Source organism: Amborella trichopoda, chromosome 5 (genome assembly GCF_054954075.1).
Source record: "Amborella trichopoda isolate Santa Cruz 75 chromosome 5, AtrichopodaSantaCruz75HAP2 v2.0, whole genome shotgun sequence".
NCBI lineage: Eukaryota > Viridiplantae > Streptophyta > Magnoliopsida > Amborellales > Amborellaceae > Amborella > Amborella trichopoda.
The window spans coordinates 46,963,686-46,980,458 of NC_142340.1; the positions used below are offsets into that span (position 1 = coordinate 46,963,686).

General features: G+C 36.4%; 1 protein-coding gene across 47 annotated transcripts in view; it reads right to left on the reverse strand.

The window, feature by feature from the left end:
• The window catches only part of LOC148782158 (uncharacterized), a 56,120-nt gene that overhangs the window by 17,499 nt on the left and 21,848 nt on the right, over positions 1 to 16,773 (reverse strand). For 11 of the 47 annotated variants that reach the window (XR_016056638.1, XR_016056641.1, XR_016056645.1 and 8 more), the window contains 3 exons: positions 15,275 to 15,362; positions 15,059 to 15,148; positions 4,650 to 4,743 (listed from right to left, as the gene is read on the reverse strand). Coding sequence is in view for 1 of the 47 variants with exons in the window: in XM_088868450.1 (XP_088724576.1) it covers positions 4,712 to 4,743 (32 nt within the window). In the remaining 46 variants the exon portion in view is untranslated. Of the gene's footprint in view, positions 1 to 4,308; positions 4,744 to 11,793; positions 11,929 to 15,058; positions 15,149 to 15,274; positions 15,363 to 16,773 lie in introns of those variants that run through there. The other 36 variants (XR_016056634.1, XR_016056632.1, XR_016056633.1 and 33 more) reach the window with 10 other exon arrangements.

Here is a 16,773-nt window from a genome sequence, read left to right on the forward strand (position 1 = left end):
GTCAATATTTGGATATTTTATTTTTAAAAATTAGATTTATAAATCTAGAGATATTCATTTTTCAGTATTTAAATATTCAAGAGAAAATAAAGTTTATTTCCAATTTTTTAAGAATCAATTTATGAATTTTATAAATCACTAATCATATGGGGGCCCACCATAGAACATGGGCCCACCTTAAATTAATCACATGGTAAAATAGAGTGGGGCCCACATGAGGCCACTTAGGGTGGCACACCCCACTCAAGGCAACTAACACTTTCTGAAAATTGTGTAAGCCTCCATAAAATAGAATGGGAAAGGTGCTAAATCTGGGAACTAACACTCAAGGTAATACAATATTCGGGAGATATGACACTCTTTGTGAAGGGTGCTAAATCTGGGAACTACATAAAATAGAAGAAACAAAATACAAGTAAAACGTATCTTGGTTTCTCTTCGTATTGAAGGGGTATGTAAAGGGGACTTGGGGGGCAGAATAGGAACTCTAAAGATTAGTGGGAGAATCAAAATTGTGATTTATGGAATTATGGGATGAAAAAGAGTACTTCTTTTTGGTATGAGAAGGGGAGAATTCAAGGGCCGAAGAGATGGACGCTTTGTTGACAAGTAAAATCGATGACCAAGAGATTCTCCATCAGTTGTGTGCTCTTCCAAGATCACAAAAGTTCGTTAGCAAATAAAAAAGCAACGATTAAGAAAGCCCAGGTACCACACTAAATGGTTATAGGGTATGAAACCTATCCCACATTGCATGGTAAGGTTATATAGGGAAAGAAGATTCATTAATTTATTTATTATCCTTAAAGAATCTTTGAATATATCTTGGCTGGTTTTGTGCAAATGTATAGAGTGTATAGACATTATTTGATAAGTGCTAAGTTGCTAACAAATTTGAAAGAGCCAGTTTTGAATACCATGTGCTTTTGTGTTTCCTTGAGGTTGTGTGAACTACTTAAAGTAGTAAAACACATGGAGATATGGTCTGATCAAGGTCTATGGACCTAAGTATCAAACATGAGAGATGGGTATGGCTCATTTAAATATGTAGCACGAAGGGAGTGTTTCGATGAAACCCGGTCTTCGTAACCGTCCTCTCGATAATGTCCGGTGATAGTTGTGTTTTTTATGTGATGAAAATCTCATGTTAAAGACCCCAAATATTTGGCAAGAAAAATATGTGTATTTTGCATAGTTGTCAATTTTTTGATAAACACATTTTCAGTTGTGTTTCGTTATAGATAAAAATCATAGATGGACTTTATGATTTGTTTTGTGGCTATAACATGACTTGGTAAGTAATTAAAAGTGTACATGGCAAAATGTTTTTTTAAAGGCTAAGTATATTCTTTTGAAAATCGGATAGAACTTTTTATGTTGAAAAACCTAGATCTATGAATATGGTTTTGAGAAAACCCCATACTCTTGCTAGGTCTACTAAGTATTTATGAAAATCATTTTAAACCACCATGCTAGTTTCTAACTATTGCGTGTGAAAATATACCAAGTCGAGTTTTTTTATATAAGGAAAAACATCGAGCTTTGAAAGTATTTTATGTACATATGAGAAAGTGTCATTTATCTATGCATTGTTTTTAAATACCCATGTCTTGACTCATGTTTCATAGTATTGATTATGTGACCTGCTTTTGAGTTCTTTAGAATCCTTGATTACCTAAGACCATGAACCGTAGGGTATATCATAGGATTGTCATCTTGCTAGGCTTCTTTGACACATATTGTGTTGTTAAGAAAACTTGGTTTTAATGGATTTACAACCAGCAGACTGGTGTGGTTGAACCTTTGTGGTTCAGAAAAATGAATGGTTTTTTGCATTTTGTGAAACCAAACGGGTATTGAGTTACTATTTGGTGTAAGACTTGCTATATTACCCCATGACACATACATGAGAATGCTGAGATAATATATATTTTTTGTGTTCTGTTTGAGTGGGAGCTGTTAACAATCCCAGGATTACTTTTAGCTACTTGGATATTTAGATATACATGTATCCTATTACGAAAGATCCAGATAGCTTAACATTCTAGTGGGAGTACCTGCTTGTGTTTGGCGGGCCAGCTAGAACAACACACTATAATGTTGTTCACCCATGGAACCCGGATATGTGGTGCTGGTTGTAGGGTTACAAAAGGGAGCAACATGATTGAAGAACTCCCTTGAGTTGCTGAGATACGACCCCATGCGATGAGGATACATGATGATCTTCAGCGACAACAAGTCTTTGATTCACGATGCGACATGAAAAGATGGACTACGACCACGTTCGGGATGTGATCCGAGCAACAAAGAGAAAGAGGCTTCATGACTCCCTCAGAAGGTGCATTCATAAATCCTTTGTGAAATGATTGATGGCAAAAGAGTTCACTAGGGTTAATGTAATGAGAGAGAATAAACGATAAATTATTGAGAGAGAGATTGTAATTGAGGGATGAGAATTTGAGGAAGAGAGTTTGTATGGTCTTCAAAGGCCAAGGGGAAGACGTTGAGTTTCTGTGGCTATTAAAGGCCTTATAAGAGCTTGTAACTAACATCCTGATGTAGTGGAACATAAACTCAACGGGAGTGTGGTCCTTTATGGACCATAACATGCAAATGCTATATGCCGATACTCAAACTTAGCATGATGTGCTAGGCCAGTCGATTTGGAATACCCAAGTTACCTGGGCATGGAATTAAACTGATGAGGGTTTGATGGGTCATTCCTTGATTAGGTCGGAGTTGCTCGGATGTGTGAGCCGAGAGATTGTGTGATCCTTGTGTGGATGGTTGGCCTTTAGAGACGAGGGCCAAAGCTTCATCACTGAACCATCACACGACATGTACATATAATAGCCATATTGGGAAAGCGAATCACCTTTGAGGGTGAAGTGTGTAAATGTGCGAGAGATTACCCCTATGCACCATAGAGTTGTGGTTGAATCAGATCTAAGTGACATTGGTTAGTCTCTAGAGAAGAACCTGTAGTCCATAGATTGGGATTGTGTCTCCTTGCCTATTGGCTAATTGTGATAGCCCAATCATGAACCGCTGCAGTGGTCCATGAGTAATGGGTATTGCTGGGTCGGTTTGACAAAGCAAGTGCGGATTATAGTCTACAGTAGAAGATGAAGTGAATCAGGAATTTTATATTCCTAGACCTATACAGATCTGATTCCCAACAAAATTATTTGGTTTTAATTAGTTTGATGATATATGATTCTTAGATTGATTATTTGATTTTTTGTGAATCTCTAGATATATTAGATTTATAAATCCAGAGATATTAATTTTTCAATTTTTAAATATTCAAGAGAAAATAAATTTTATTTTCAATCTTCTAATAATCAATATACAAATTTTATAAATCACTAATCATATGGGGGTCCACCATGGAACATGGGCCACCTTAAATTAATCACATGGTAAAATAGAGTGGGGCCCACATGTGGCCACTTAGGGTAGCACGCCCCACTCAAGGAAACTAACATTTCTAAAAGTTGTGTAAGCCTCCATAACTTGGAAATCAAGTTGATGATTTTTTTGGAAGTTTTGACTATTCAAAGATGGTATGAATAAATGATATTATTCGCAAGATGTATATGCAACAAATGTCCGAACAAAAACTTGTGAAATGAACATTGTTGCCCAACGAATATAGAATACATAGTTATCACTATTTTTTTATTCAAATTTAGGAAAAATTGCCAGGGTACAATAGCCAAGATTATACAAGCTTAGAAATAATAATGTTCTTAACCTTTGCATTTTTTTAATGCAAAAAAAAAAAAAAAAAAAAAAAAAATTCTCATCCAAAAGATACATTTCTTCGAAATTAAAACCTTTATAAAATCTTTTACCCTATCGAAACTAAAAAATCAAAGATAGTCCCCCTCCATCTATGCTCATTCCCAATGTCAAAGATTGTCCCCTTCCATCTATGCTAATTCCCATGTCCCTAACAACCCATAGTGCAGGAATGAACTAAGTCGAGATTAAAGCTACATACCTGCTATTAACAAGAAAGTCAGTCTACATCATCCTCTATGTAGAATGGACATTTGATTTGGATACCACCTTTATGTTTCCAAATCAGCCTTATTCCAAATGAGAATGACATCTGATTTGGATAAGTAACAAGGAAGAATAAAGGTTAAGTCTCTATCTCAAAAAATAACACATCCACATGGTACCAGTGAGCCCTATATTTGCACACGTTCACATGATGATGCTCTATTTCCCATTGCATGACTGAAAATAATTATAAAAAGTAACTTTCTCAAAAAAAAAAAAGAATTATAAAAAGGAATATATCCTAAGGTAAATATGCATTACTGAGAAAAACTTCATGTATCTCCTAGTTTTATGTTTCATCTTCTTCCAAAAGACTGACTATTTTCACTTTAAACTACCTTGTTTAATCTGATAAGCCTTCTAACACATATTGACATCCAACAGCAAGCCACTCTCATGAGCATGCCTACGCATCCCATGGCAACAAAAGTTCATAACTTCACATGGTTTGGTCCAGCAATATCATGGTTAGTGCATTACAATATTGAAGCATGCAAAGTATCTGTTCTGTTTAAACACTAAATATTAACTGCAGCTCACCTTCATTTCACAGGGAAAGCAAGGAGACGAGAACCAACCTCAATCCTCCAACTTCACCGTAGAATTTCAGACACTATTTCATGAACCAAAAGTTTCAAAATCAGTTGTCCTGTTGGGCAACAAGGTGAGGTCCTGCAAGCCCAATGGGATATAAAAAGCCATTAATTAACATTAATGAAAAAGTTCAAGTTATACTAGTGTCTATTTGAAGCAGTCATTCTAGAAGAATTAACAAGATATTTGGTCTTGATTTATAGTTCCATATTTTTTATTTTTTGTTCACTGATCTGTTTTTTACGTAAATGGGTGTTTTCTTCATGTTTGTAGTAGTATCAAAGAACCATGCACAAAAAATAACTGCACCAAATTGATGACATAATGCCCAAAAAATGGACCAACATTTTGATACTAAAAGTGATCGATTGAAGGCTTTCTCCCCATTAGAAGCATGCTTCAGTATTCCACTAATTGCATTTTCAACGGAAAGAATCCATTTAGCAGTTTCCATTAAAATATAGGAAAAGAACAGAAATCCAATACTCCAAGTATAAGAAGCACAAACGAAACGCGATACAAAATATAAAGTATTACAAAAGCTTTATTAGGGCAATCGTCAAACATGTACAGGTAATATGATGAACAATGTGCTTCATATGGCATGAGTGCATCGAAAGACGAATAAATTGCCTTTAAAAGCATTGCCACTTGGTTTTTGGATTTCAGCTCTCACATATTCCTGTGTTTAGTTACTCATATTTTTCCACACCTAGGAGTGTGGCTCTAATTGAGCGAAAGACACCATTAGAGTGATGGGTGCCACATCCATAGGCGAAAGATGTTGTGCGAGGAAGGCTCTATGGATGAAAGAGGCCATGTGATATGTGTTACTTGGAAGAAAAAGATCATCACAGAAAGTGCACTCTAATTGGATGAAGAAGGCCATTAGAGTAGGGCCTTACTAGGATGAAACAAGCTACTAGAGCTGGTTGGAGCTGATTCTATCTAGGACATAGGGGGCTCCATCACTCTCGCCTTGACTTGGAGGGTTGGCCCACAACTAAGCTGGATATGCATACTTGCACAGTCCTTGTAATATGCATTGCCAAAGAGGCACATAAGATATACCCACATGCTACAAAAACATGTGGATAATAATATGAATTAAATTAATTCTCAAAATCCCATGACTTCACAGATTCCAAAAATGACACATATGAGCAAGAAAAAAACATGCGACTTAAATCAAACTGAAGTCATAATATAACACTTTAAATAACAAGATAACACGTTATAACATAATACCAACAAAAGAATTAATGACAAATAGGTCCCCACATGGATATGATGTCAACATGATGTCATCCACGAGTGGGGAGGTGGGGGTGCCACGTGGCATCCATGTGGCATCCCCATAAGATGTCCTTGTTTGGTATTTATGTCAAACAAATATGAAAATCACATTTTTTATTGTTTGAAAAATCTGAAAAATTCTCAAAAAATCCCAAATTTTTTTTTTAAATGATTTCTCAACATTATTACACAATTTCTCATCAATATAAAATATTTTCTCATCAATTTTAGATTAATTCACTAGTCGGAGTCTTCCATTGGGCTAACCCAAATGACATTCCACTGGTGTCTCAAGCCGACCCAATGGACCTATGCTCCACAGTCTACGGCAGGGACACATAATTGCTTACATCAAAGTCGCTGAGCCAGGGCCACTAGTCACCGGGGGTTCAATGGATTACTGGTGCACCCCTGTGGGGCATGTTCTTATTCAAATACAAGGGTCCTCTCAAAGCACATGTGCACTAGCTCTTCTAAGTTGGATAATACTATAGAAGAGTGGCTTCTCCAAACGACTGTGGGTGCACATGCCATGGAAAGGTCTTGTGTTAGGATATGGGCTCATGTCCTATGAGCCGACCATTCCATACAGGGCGAATACTCTTTTAAATATTTGGGTTCTACTATTCTCGATTGGATTCTCGAAACCCTGGCTTATGCCCTAAACTATGAGGCATTCTAATCAATATAGTCATGACTGGGAGGTGACCCTCACACCTCCCCGAGAGTTCACACTCTCAAAACGTATATTCCCAATGCCTCAAATACTCGGGGTATATGAATATGGGCCCCAGTGCGCTAAGCATCTAGATTCAGTCTCTCTCTAACTCCCACTGAGTATAAGACTATTAGCTTTAAGGCCTTGAAAGGCCACGTAACCAACAATAACATAGTCTCGTATGGAATGACAAGCCTAAATAGAACTTTGAGGATTGATATTATCTAAAGTGGTAAGATAGGAGTAACTGCAGATGAGCCATCAATTTTATAAAGTTCGATACTGCCACTGTGATCTAGAAAATTTGGAAAGCCATCAATAGTTTCAAAAGAACTAACAGAAATAAGACCAGTTCTCAATAACTTGTTAAATACATTTTTCAGAAGATATGGCTGATGAGTTGGCTAACTCGGAATCAAATGCATTTAGGAATAAGTCAGCTATATGAAACCATAATTCGTAGTCCGTTTTTCTCCATGAAGAAACATTCCATATAGTCAAGTATCTTTATTAACAAATATATATATATATAAATAAAAAACCACTAAATGGCAAAAGCTTGTCAATTAAAAAAGGTACAATCCCAGAAAGTTCACAGATATGTTGCTAGTCTAGAAACTTAACAAATACTACTCTAAAATTGATAGATACCATACTTATGTTTCTAAACCAACCCAATTCTGAATGACAATTACAACTGATTTGGATAAAAAACAAGGAAGACTAAAGGTTCCATCTCCCATCTCAGAAAATAACATATCCTCTTAATGCCATGAGCCCTATATTTGAACAAGTTCACATGTTGATGCTCCATTTCTCATTGCATGCCAGAAAAGAATTATAAAAAGAGAATATATCCTAAGGTAAATACGCATTACTGAAAAAAGCTTCACGCATCTCCTAGTTTTATGTTTCATCTTCTTCTAAAAGACTTGACTATTTTCACTTTAGACTCCCTTGTTTAAGTTGATAAGCCTTCTAACACATATTGACGTCCAGCAGCAAGCCACACTCATGAGCATGCATATAACCCTACACATCCCATGGCAACAAATGTTCATAACTTCACATGGTTTGGTCCAGCAATACCATGGTTAGTGCATTAGAATATTGAGCATACAAAGTATCCATTCGGTTTAAACACTAAATAGTAACTGCAGCTCATCTTCATTTCACAGGGAAAGCAAGGAGACGAGAACTTAGCCCAATACTCCATATTCACTGTAAAATTTGATACATTATTTCATGAACCAAAAGTTTCAAAATCAATTGAGCTGCTGCGCAACAAGGTGAGGTCTTGTAAGCCCAGCGGGATATGAAAAGCCATTAGTTAACATTAATGAAAAAGTTCAAGTTATACTCGTGTCTATTTGAAGCAGTCACTCCAGAAGCATTAACAAGATATTTGGTCATGATTTATAGTTCTGTCTTTTTTTTTTCCCTCGTTGATCGGTTTTTTTTTTTTTGGTAATTGTTAATATTTATATTACTGAAATAAGATTACAAGAGAAACAATAAGACGAGAGGCCCCTGCATGGCCGGGAGTTTTTTGAATGAGTAAATTGGGTGTTTTCTTCATGTTTGCAGTATCAAAGAACCATGCACAAAAAATAACTGCACCAAATCTATGACATAATGCTCAAAAAGTGGACCAACATTCCAACACTAAAAGTGACCAATTGAAGGCTCCCACCCCATTAGAAGCTCGCTTCAGTATTCCATTAATTGCGTTTTCAACAGAAGGAAGGCATTTAGCAATTACCATTAAAATATAGGAAACGAACAGAAATCCAATATTCCAAGTATAAGAAGCACAAAAGAAATGAGACACAAAATATAAAGGATTACAAAAGCTCTATACAGGCAAAGGTCAAACATGTACATGTAATATAAAGAACAGTGTAATTCATATGGCATGAGTGCATCGAAAGCTTAATAAATCGCCTTTAAAAGCCTTGCCGCTTGGTTTTTTGATTTCCGCTCTCATATATTCATATGTGTTTATGTACTCAAATTTTTGCAGCCCTAGTAGTATGGCTCTAATTGACTGAAAGCAACCATTAGAGTAATGGGTGCCACATCCATGGGTGAAAGATGTGTGAGGAAGGCTCTATGGATAAAACATGTTATGTGATATGCGCTACTTGGAAGGAAAAGATCATCACAGAGGTTGTACTCTAATTGGATGAAAAAGGCCATTAGAGTGGGGCTTTACTTGGATGGAACAACCTACTAGAGCTGGTCGGAGCTGATTCTATCTAGGACATAGGGGGCTCCATCACTCTCGCCTTGGCATGTGAAAAGGCATTGACTTGGAGGATCCAAGGTGGTGGATGTGTATCGTCCATGTAATATGCAGAGCCAAAGAGGGTCCAAGGTGGCGGATGCTGAGCCAGGAGGAAACCAAGACTCTATTGAGCAAAGCGGGACAAGAGGAAACAAAGACCTAATTATGCAATGAGATGGTGGCTTGTAAAGGGAAGTGCCTAAAAGCCTCTGCATGGCATCCTACGCAGCACGCAAGCATGACAATGACATTGGACCAAAATGGAAAAGAGAGGCGTACTTGGTTCGTTGTTTGCATGTAGTTGGACTCCCCTTGTACTGAAGAAAGAGATCAGGACACTCCTATGCAATTCTTGATCTTTGTGACCACAGACTTGTCTTTGTCAATGTACTTGGATAAAACCCTTTCTCAAACTCATCAACAAGCTTCCTCATTGCTTTAAGTTTACCACCTTTACAAAGCCAATATATGAGAGCACTATATATAGCATTATCAGAGTGTATTTCATCTTTAAGAGCTTCTTCCATAGCATACAAGCCTCATCAACGTTGCCTCCTTGACAAATAAGATAAAAAAATTTGCAACACTGGTTGGGCATGATATAAACTTCTTCTCAAGCATTTCATTCAAAAGGCTTAAAGCCTCGCTTGGTCGCCCCTCTTTATGGTAAGATTTAATAACTACGCCATACGTGACATCATTTGGAAGAACCCAATTGTCCTCCATGTCATTATGAGCTTAACAGCCTCCATTAATTTCCCTAAACCATCAATTACGACTGTGTAAGTTGAACGGTTAGGGACCCAAACTCTGCTTATAATCTCATTCAAAAATCCTTTTTACGCCACAAAATCCACTCATAACTGCAAGTCACAGCTTACAGAGTTACAATATTTAGAAAAAAACCCTAGCTTGGCATCTCCTCCAAAACCTAGAAAGCTGATTTCAAATCGTTCATTTAACACAAGGCCTTAATTAGGATATGGCAGGTAAAAACAATTGGAAATATCCCAAATTTCCTTCAATTCCTATACAATACATATAATTAACCAAATAAAGCCTTTTGGTCTGAATCATTGCATTCAATAGAGTATTAAAAGATCTGAATCATTGCATTCAAAAGAGTATTAAAAGACCTGACTTGCTTATCCCAAACTCATTCATCTGGAAAAAGGATTGAAGGGCCAACTTGGGCTTGTTTGCAAAGCCATAGTTTGGAATAACATCTATGAATGTTACTTCACTAAAAAAATTCTGGAATCCTTTAACTCTTTGAGTATAATTTCCATGGAATTCAAAGCCCTAGCCATGGCTAATTTCTCTATGATCGTATGATAAGTATCAGGATTATGAAAGAAATTGGGGTGATACTTAACAGCATGGTCAAAGAATTGTATAGATCGGTCTACATTTTGTTATTGATTGATCATGTTTATGAGCCTCTTGGGTGAGAGTTTTAGATGCTAGTGAGTGAGAGGTGACAGTATGGGGAATGGCAGCATAAATGAGATTGCAGTGACAAAGTTTTGAGTTGTGGTGGCACTTGTGCGTGAGTGCCATCGACAAAAAGAGTTTCTGATTACTACGGAGGATCCGGATGATGTGCACAAGTGATTGTAGGAAAGAGCAGTAGGTCCTAGTGACTGAAATTGAAAGCTTCGCGTATTGTGTGTCTACCTTCTGGATGGGTTTCTTTTGGCTAAACACTGCCACATTATCATGTCAGACTGAACAATTTATTGAAAATTTGTTTTTTAGTACCATGAAAAAAGGTACCGTCTTTCAGTTGATAAATTTCTATTGGAAATGCAAATTCATGTGTAGTCTTGAAAAAGAGAAAAGAAGTTAGTAAAACTTGGTCCCCATGATCGGAATAGATACATAGAATATGATGCCATAATAGGGAATCTTTTATGAAAATGAAAGCATTTAGATGTGTGCTGAAAATTCTGCGGAAAACTCTGATGAATACTTCAAATGTATTAGCCTGAGAAATTCATGAAAAATCATGGGGTGCACGTGCAAATGCTTGGCAAGCTTGGAGGAGATATTGGAGATACATAGGTAAGTGTGGAAATGCTTGGTAGTGCTGAGAGGTGACATGATGGCGATGCATTCCATGTAATTTTGTGCGGCAGAATCATGCTGGTTTCTGAAACATTTATTTTGGGGAGTTGAGTTCCTTCATATTATCAAGTTTTTGTCATTTTCACTTGATAAGCAATCATCCATCTTGGTATCAGTTTTACTTGTTGCAGTAGGTAAAACAAAGAAACCAGAACAGTGGTCGTCTCCTACTCTTCTGTGAAATTGGTTGGAATTTTCAAACAAGCGGTTAAATTGTTAGCTAACAACTATAAACTTCTTAGCATGTTGTATATGAAGATTGCTTGTGACCTCTTCCTATTGTAATGCTATGTTTACCACTAGTTTGTACTATCACATATTCGGTATTGAATATTTACAAAGCTTGAATATGGTGGACAAGAAATTCAATTTTCTATACTTCAAATATGATTTTGGCTATTGGCATGCAAATGCTTTTTTGTGGCATTTGTTTTTTTACATGGATAACCAACCAATTGTAATGTCCTAAAAAAAAAAAAAAAATTCAAACTTGTTGAACTTCTAGTGGCAATCAATGCGCCAACAACAATAATAGAAAAGGAAAGAGTTAATATAAGCTTCACTTTATACTTGTAGGCTTGATGCGCTAAAGTGCAATTTTGTTCGGGTTTTGATTCCATAGTAGTATTCTAACCTGGCGAGTTGCTGTTTTTCATCTTAGAGCTCCTAGACGTAAAGTTAAAGCCAAGGGCACCATGTACCTGTCAAATATGCGTATGGTGTTTTTTCAAAGAAACCTGTTGGAGACTTTAGGGCATTTGAAATGCCTCTGGTAAGAATCTTTAGGATCTCACATCCTTGCCTGCCAGAAATAAACTTCTCATGTGGCATTTATCTGCAATCATAGCCATTTCTACAGTTGTAATGGTCCTACGAATATTTTCTCTTAGATATGTAACGTGACATTGTGATTAGGGCCATCTCAACCGTCCATTTAGAATGGACGGTTGGATAAGGGGAAGTATATAAGTTTTATTCTTTAGGGGAAGCATAGAAAACTTGCCCTTATCTAATAGGAAAAGATGGCAGATAGGTAAAAAAGAAAAGAGTAACTCCAAACCATGTGTCCAGGTCAAACCATTACCATTACCAACAATGTCTATTTTAATTTTATCCATCAATATCACCTCTATTCATGGTAAAAATAACAAAAAAAAAGAAGAATAGAGAAAAATGGAATTAAGGCATCCGTCGATAGCAATCTATCAAGGTTCTATGTCGATGACCTTAGGGTGATAAATCTAGGGTTGGGAGGCAGTCTCAAATGGAGGGGATAGATGTGGAGTAAAAGAAAACAGAAAAACACAATTAAGGCATCCAATCCAGAAGAGATAGAAAATGGGTTTAGAGGGAAAAAATTGGATCCTCGAAAGAAAAAAAAAACATTCTCTAAGAAGAAAGTTTTTTGGATCATACTAAAACGTTTTCTTGTAAATTGTAAATTTAGTTCTATAGTCCAAGAGTTTAGAGCATAAATTGTTGAGCATTTCTCCCAAGACCTTCTAAAGAAATTTTAGACCCAATATATAAAACACATGACAAGAAAGGATCACATCAGATGAATCATAAAAGCGTAACAAAATTTGATGTGCTTCATAGTGCAAAATCAATTATAATAGAAAAAAATTGAAGAGATAACAAACAAAAACAATGAAGTAAACCGAAAACCTATAATAGCATAGATATAAAGAAGATTGTGGTGAGAAAACATAAAAATGCGAAGGTTAAAAACCATCGAAACGTAGGCTTTACATTTGTTAACAAATCAGATCCCAAAGTCCCTCGAGCTCTTCTCTAGTGCTAAAAAAACGCTTCGATCTCACAAGGTTTCGTGTCCTACCTCCTTGACCTCTACAATCTCTATAATCACCAGTTTTCGGCCAATGCACCAAACCAAATCATTCATGGCAGGTCTCAGGTTTACAACAAATATCTTTCTAAATTAGTTTATATTTTTTTTCAAACACTCGACCCATAAAAAATAAAAAATAAAAAATAAAGGAAAGAAAAAAATAGAGTTACTTAAGGATCTTAAAATATTTCCATCCCCATAGATGTTTAACAAGTTTGTTAAAAAAAAAAAAAAAGTTCATCACATGCCTCATTTGTTCATCACATGCCTCATTTGTCCATAAGCTTTTATGTTGTGTTATGTGAAAAATCTATTAAAAATAATATTCCATGAGGAAACTACCACAATTTCCCAATGTTAAAGAAAATAATGGGTTCATGTATGACAAACATTCATGGTTAATACTAAGCGATGTTATAACACTTTGCTTAGGCCTTGGACTCGGCTCTTGCCTGAGCAAGTAACTCAACCAAGTACAAGGCAGAGTGGAAATACAGCCTCTTATCCACTTTCTCCATCGGGGGCCAAAGTTCATTCTTGCCATAGTCTCATCCAGTAAATGCGAGTCGGTGGTCATAAGCTCTCTCCCAATCAATCTTGAAAATCAATCCTGGTTTCTTAGAGAGAAACCTAGAATGAATAGACTCATGAGCAACCACCACACCATCCATGATCAACCTGTCTTGGATGAAGGCTGATTGGGATTGCGAAATGATGAGTCGAAGGACCTGCTTGAGTCTAGAGGCCAGAACCTTGACTAGAATTTTGTATGAGGAGTAGAGTAAGCTAATAGGACGATAGTCCTTAAGCTCTTCAACACCTTCTTTCTTAGGGATAAGAGCTATAAAGGTAGCATTGATAGCTTTGTTGAGGATCCCTCTATGAAAGAATTTATCAAAGAAACTCCTGAAATCAGGTACCAAAATTTCCCAATGTTAAAGAAATGAATGGGTTCATGTATGAATATTTACACCATGGCCATGTCTGTGTGTGACAGACATTCATGGTTAATACTAAGCAGTGTTATTCCACTTTGCTTGGGCCTTGGAATCAGCCCGAGTAACTCAGCCAAGTGTGAGGCCGAGTGGACTAGGCATGTACATGACCCAAAGCCCCTTAAAAAAAAGATTTCTTTAAAATGCTAATAAATAAAATAAAATATTTAGACCCAAAACAAAACTAAAAACAACATGTAAGGAATCAAAATAAGTACAAAAGAATATAACAAATTGGATTACAAAATATGGTTTAGGGTTGGAGATTCCAAAAAAATCCAGAAAAAAAAAAAAAAAAAAAGGACATTTGACAATAAAAACTCACAAACCATTGTAAAGCATATCTAAATTACATATACATAAATTGATCTCACAAGTCTATATAATTCTTATGTTTTTTTTGTTCTTAATGTACCCTTGTTGTACCCTGGAACTAAGGTAGGCCAAAATCTGATAGAACCAATGCGATGAACTAGAAAGAAGAATTAACAGATGTAAAATTCATGTAACCATCAAATCCAGACAGTCCAAAAGCGGGGTCAGAAGAGACAAGAGAAATGCAATATAGGTGTTGTTAATACGAGTTGACTTTTGTTATGCATGGCATCTCTTCAGGGTGTGCATCCTTGTTGAGGCTTCGTTGAACCTCATTTATAGTGCAAAAATTTCATATATTCACTTCCTGTGTTTCATGAATTAGTTTGAGTTTAGCTGGAATGCAACAAACCCAGTTGCATGGAGCAGTCTTACTCTCAAATCCCATAAATTTATCTCTATTACTTTATCTACAAAGAAAAGATGACGATGAGAGATTAGGATGCACCTAAACTTGCTATGTGTACATAAGAGAATCGATATGTGCATTGCATGTTCTTTCTTTCTCAGTTGTAATTCAGGTTATTTCTTACAAGTATGGTATGAATATCTTATCTTATAACTGATACTTGTAGGCTTAACTAGATTTGGTGAAAGTGAGGTAGGGTTAGAGGAAACAGAAGCACCTTCCGAAATTTGTTGGAATTCCAAATATCTGAGAAACTATCTAATATGACTGGCAACAGTAAAACTCAAGAGGTCATTGAGAATATTTAAGAATAGGGTTTTGTTTGTTTCCATACCCACACAACACAAATGGTCATGAGGTGAATGGGGGAATTACGAGGCAGCCTAATGTTGTCGATCTCGTAGAAGCAAGTCAGCGTTGCTCCCTGCACATACATTACCACCTAACGCTTAACACTCGATACTGATAAATAATAGAAAAAAGAAAGAAAAAACAAAGGAATAACATTTTCTCTCACAACAAATATAATGAAACACAAATAAGAAATTACCACATCACTCGCAAGTGGAATGTTCAGTTCACAGACGCGTCATTGGACAAGGCTTCTCTCCCTCCACTACTTTACGCTTAAACCCCTCCTGAAATCCATTTTGAACCAATTAAAAAATCAACCAATAGAAACACTCACCAATCACATTTCTCCCATTTTTAACCAAAACAATTCCTCAAAAATCCTCTCTTTCTCTCTCTCTCCTTCTCTCTTCTGTACTTTACGTGAACTGAAAATCACAGTTACTTTTATGAGAATCTCCGAGATTATGATTACCATTAACCTCCCTCGTGCCTCAACTCAATCCAAATACCTCCAAATCGCAGCGTTAATATCAGATATATACCAATGCAAAGCGATTGGTAATAATATCTCAGAAAGTGCATGTCCGAAACTAGATTTGGAGGGGTTATGTCTCCCCCACTGACTTACCCAGAAAAAAATATTGGAGGGTTAGTCCGACATTCTTACCGGCTTATCATTTCCATGGAGTTCGCATTCCCTGTAACATATCCTATAGCATTTCCATCACAGTGAGCTTCTCTATCTGCTCTCTCTCATTTAAATAAAAATAGTGCAGAAAAAAGGGAAACGAGATTCTTTTCTTTTTTTTTAAAACTTTAAGGCTCTGTTTGACATAACAGAATCTGAATATTCATATTTTTAGAAATATGAATAGCCATTACCAGTTTTCCATATATATGAATTATTATTCTGAATATGCATTTTTCTGTGCATGTTTGACTGTCCACCTCTATCTTAAAATTTTGTCACATTACTGTCCACCTCTATCTTAAAATTTTGTCACATTACTGTAAGAGAAGAGAGAGAAAAAAAAGTAGAGAGAGGAAGACAGGAGTAATGTAGCTAATTACAGGTTCGAAAACAGAGAAACAACATAAAGACCCATAGCATATAGTAGCCAATCAATCATTTTATTTTTCAGCGAGTATAAATAATGCTACACAATTTAGTCTAGAGAGAAATATTAATTTAGAAAGAGGGAAACAATAAAAAATCTTGTCCCATTTACAGTACCCATTGAAATTTTTGGATAGAGAGAGGAGAGAGTACCCATTCCAACTTCCTTCACCCCCAAGCCTCCCTCCAATGGGAGAGAGAGCAATTGAATGAATGAGCCGAATTGAATGAGCCGAGTATCCCTCTCTTTTCTGATCATCTATCGCCCTCCTCTTTCTTTCATCTCTTCTTCCCCACTCCCCAAATCTCTCCATCTCCCTTCTCTTTCAATTTTCGAGACTCTTGCCCCATTTCCCGAAATCTCGTCATCTCCCTTCTCTTTCCATTTTCTGAACTCTTCGCCCCCTTATGCCAACTACCCACACTAATCTCTCATCCTGACTTTCATTCTCACCCTCCATAGATCCACACATTTTGCAAACCATTTCTTTCTCAACAATATAAAACTTCAAATTTTTAGAAGTTTAGGGCTTCCATATCCCAATTCTTTGCTTCATAATCTGAACTGTTATAAGGCA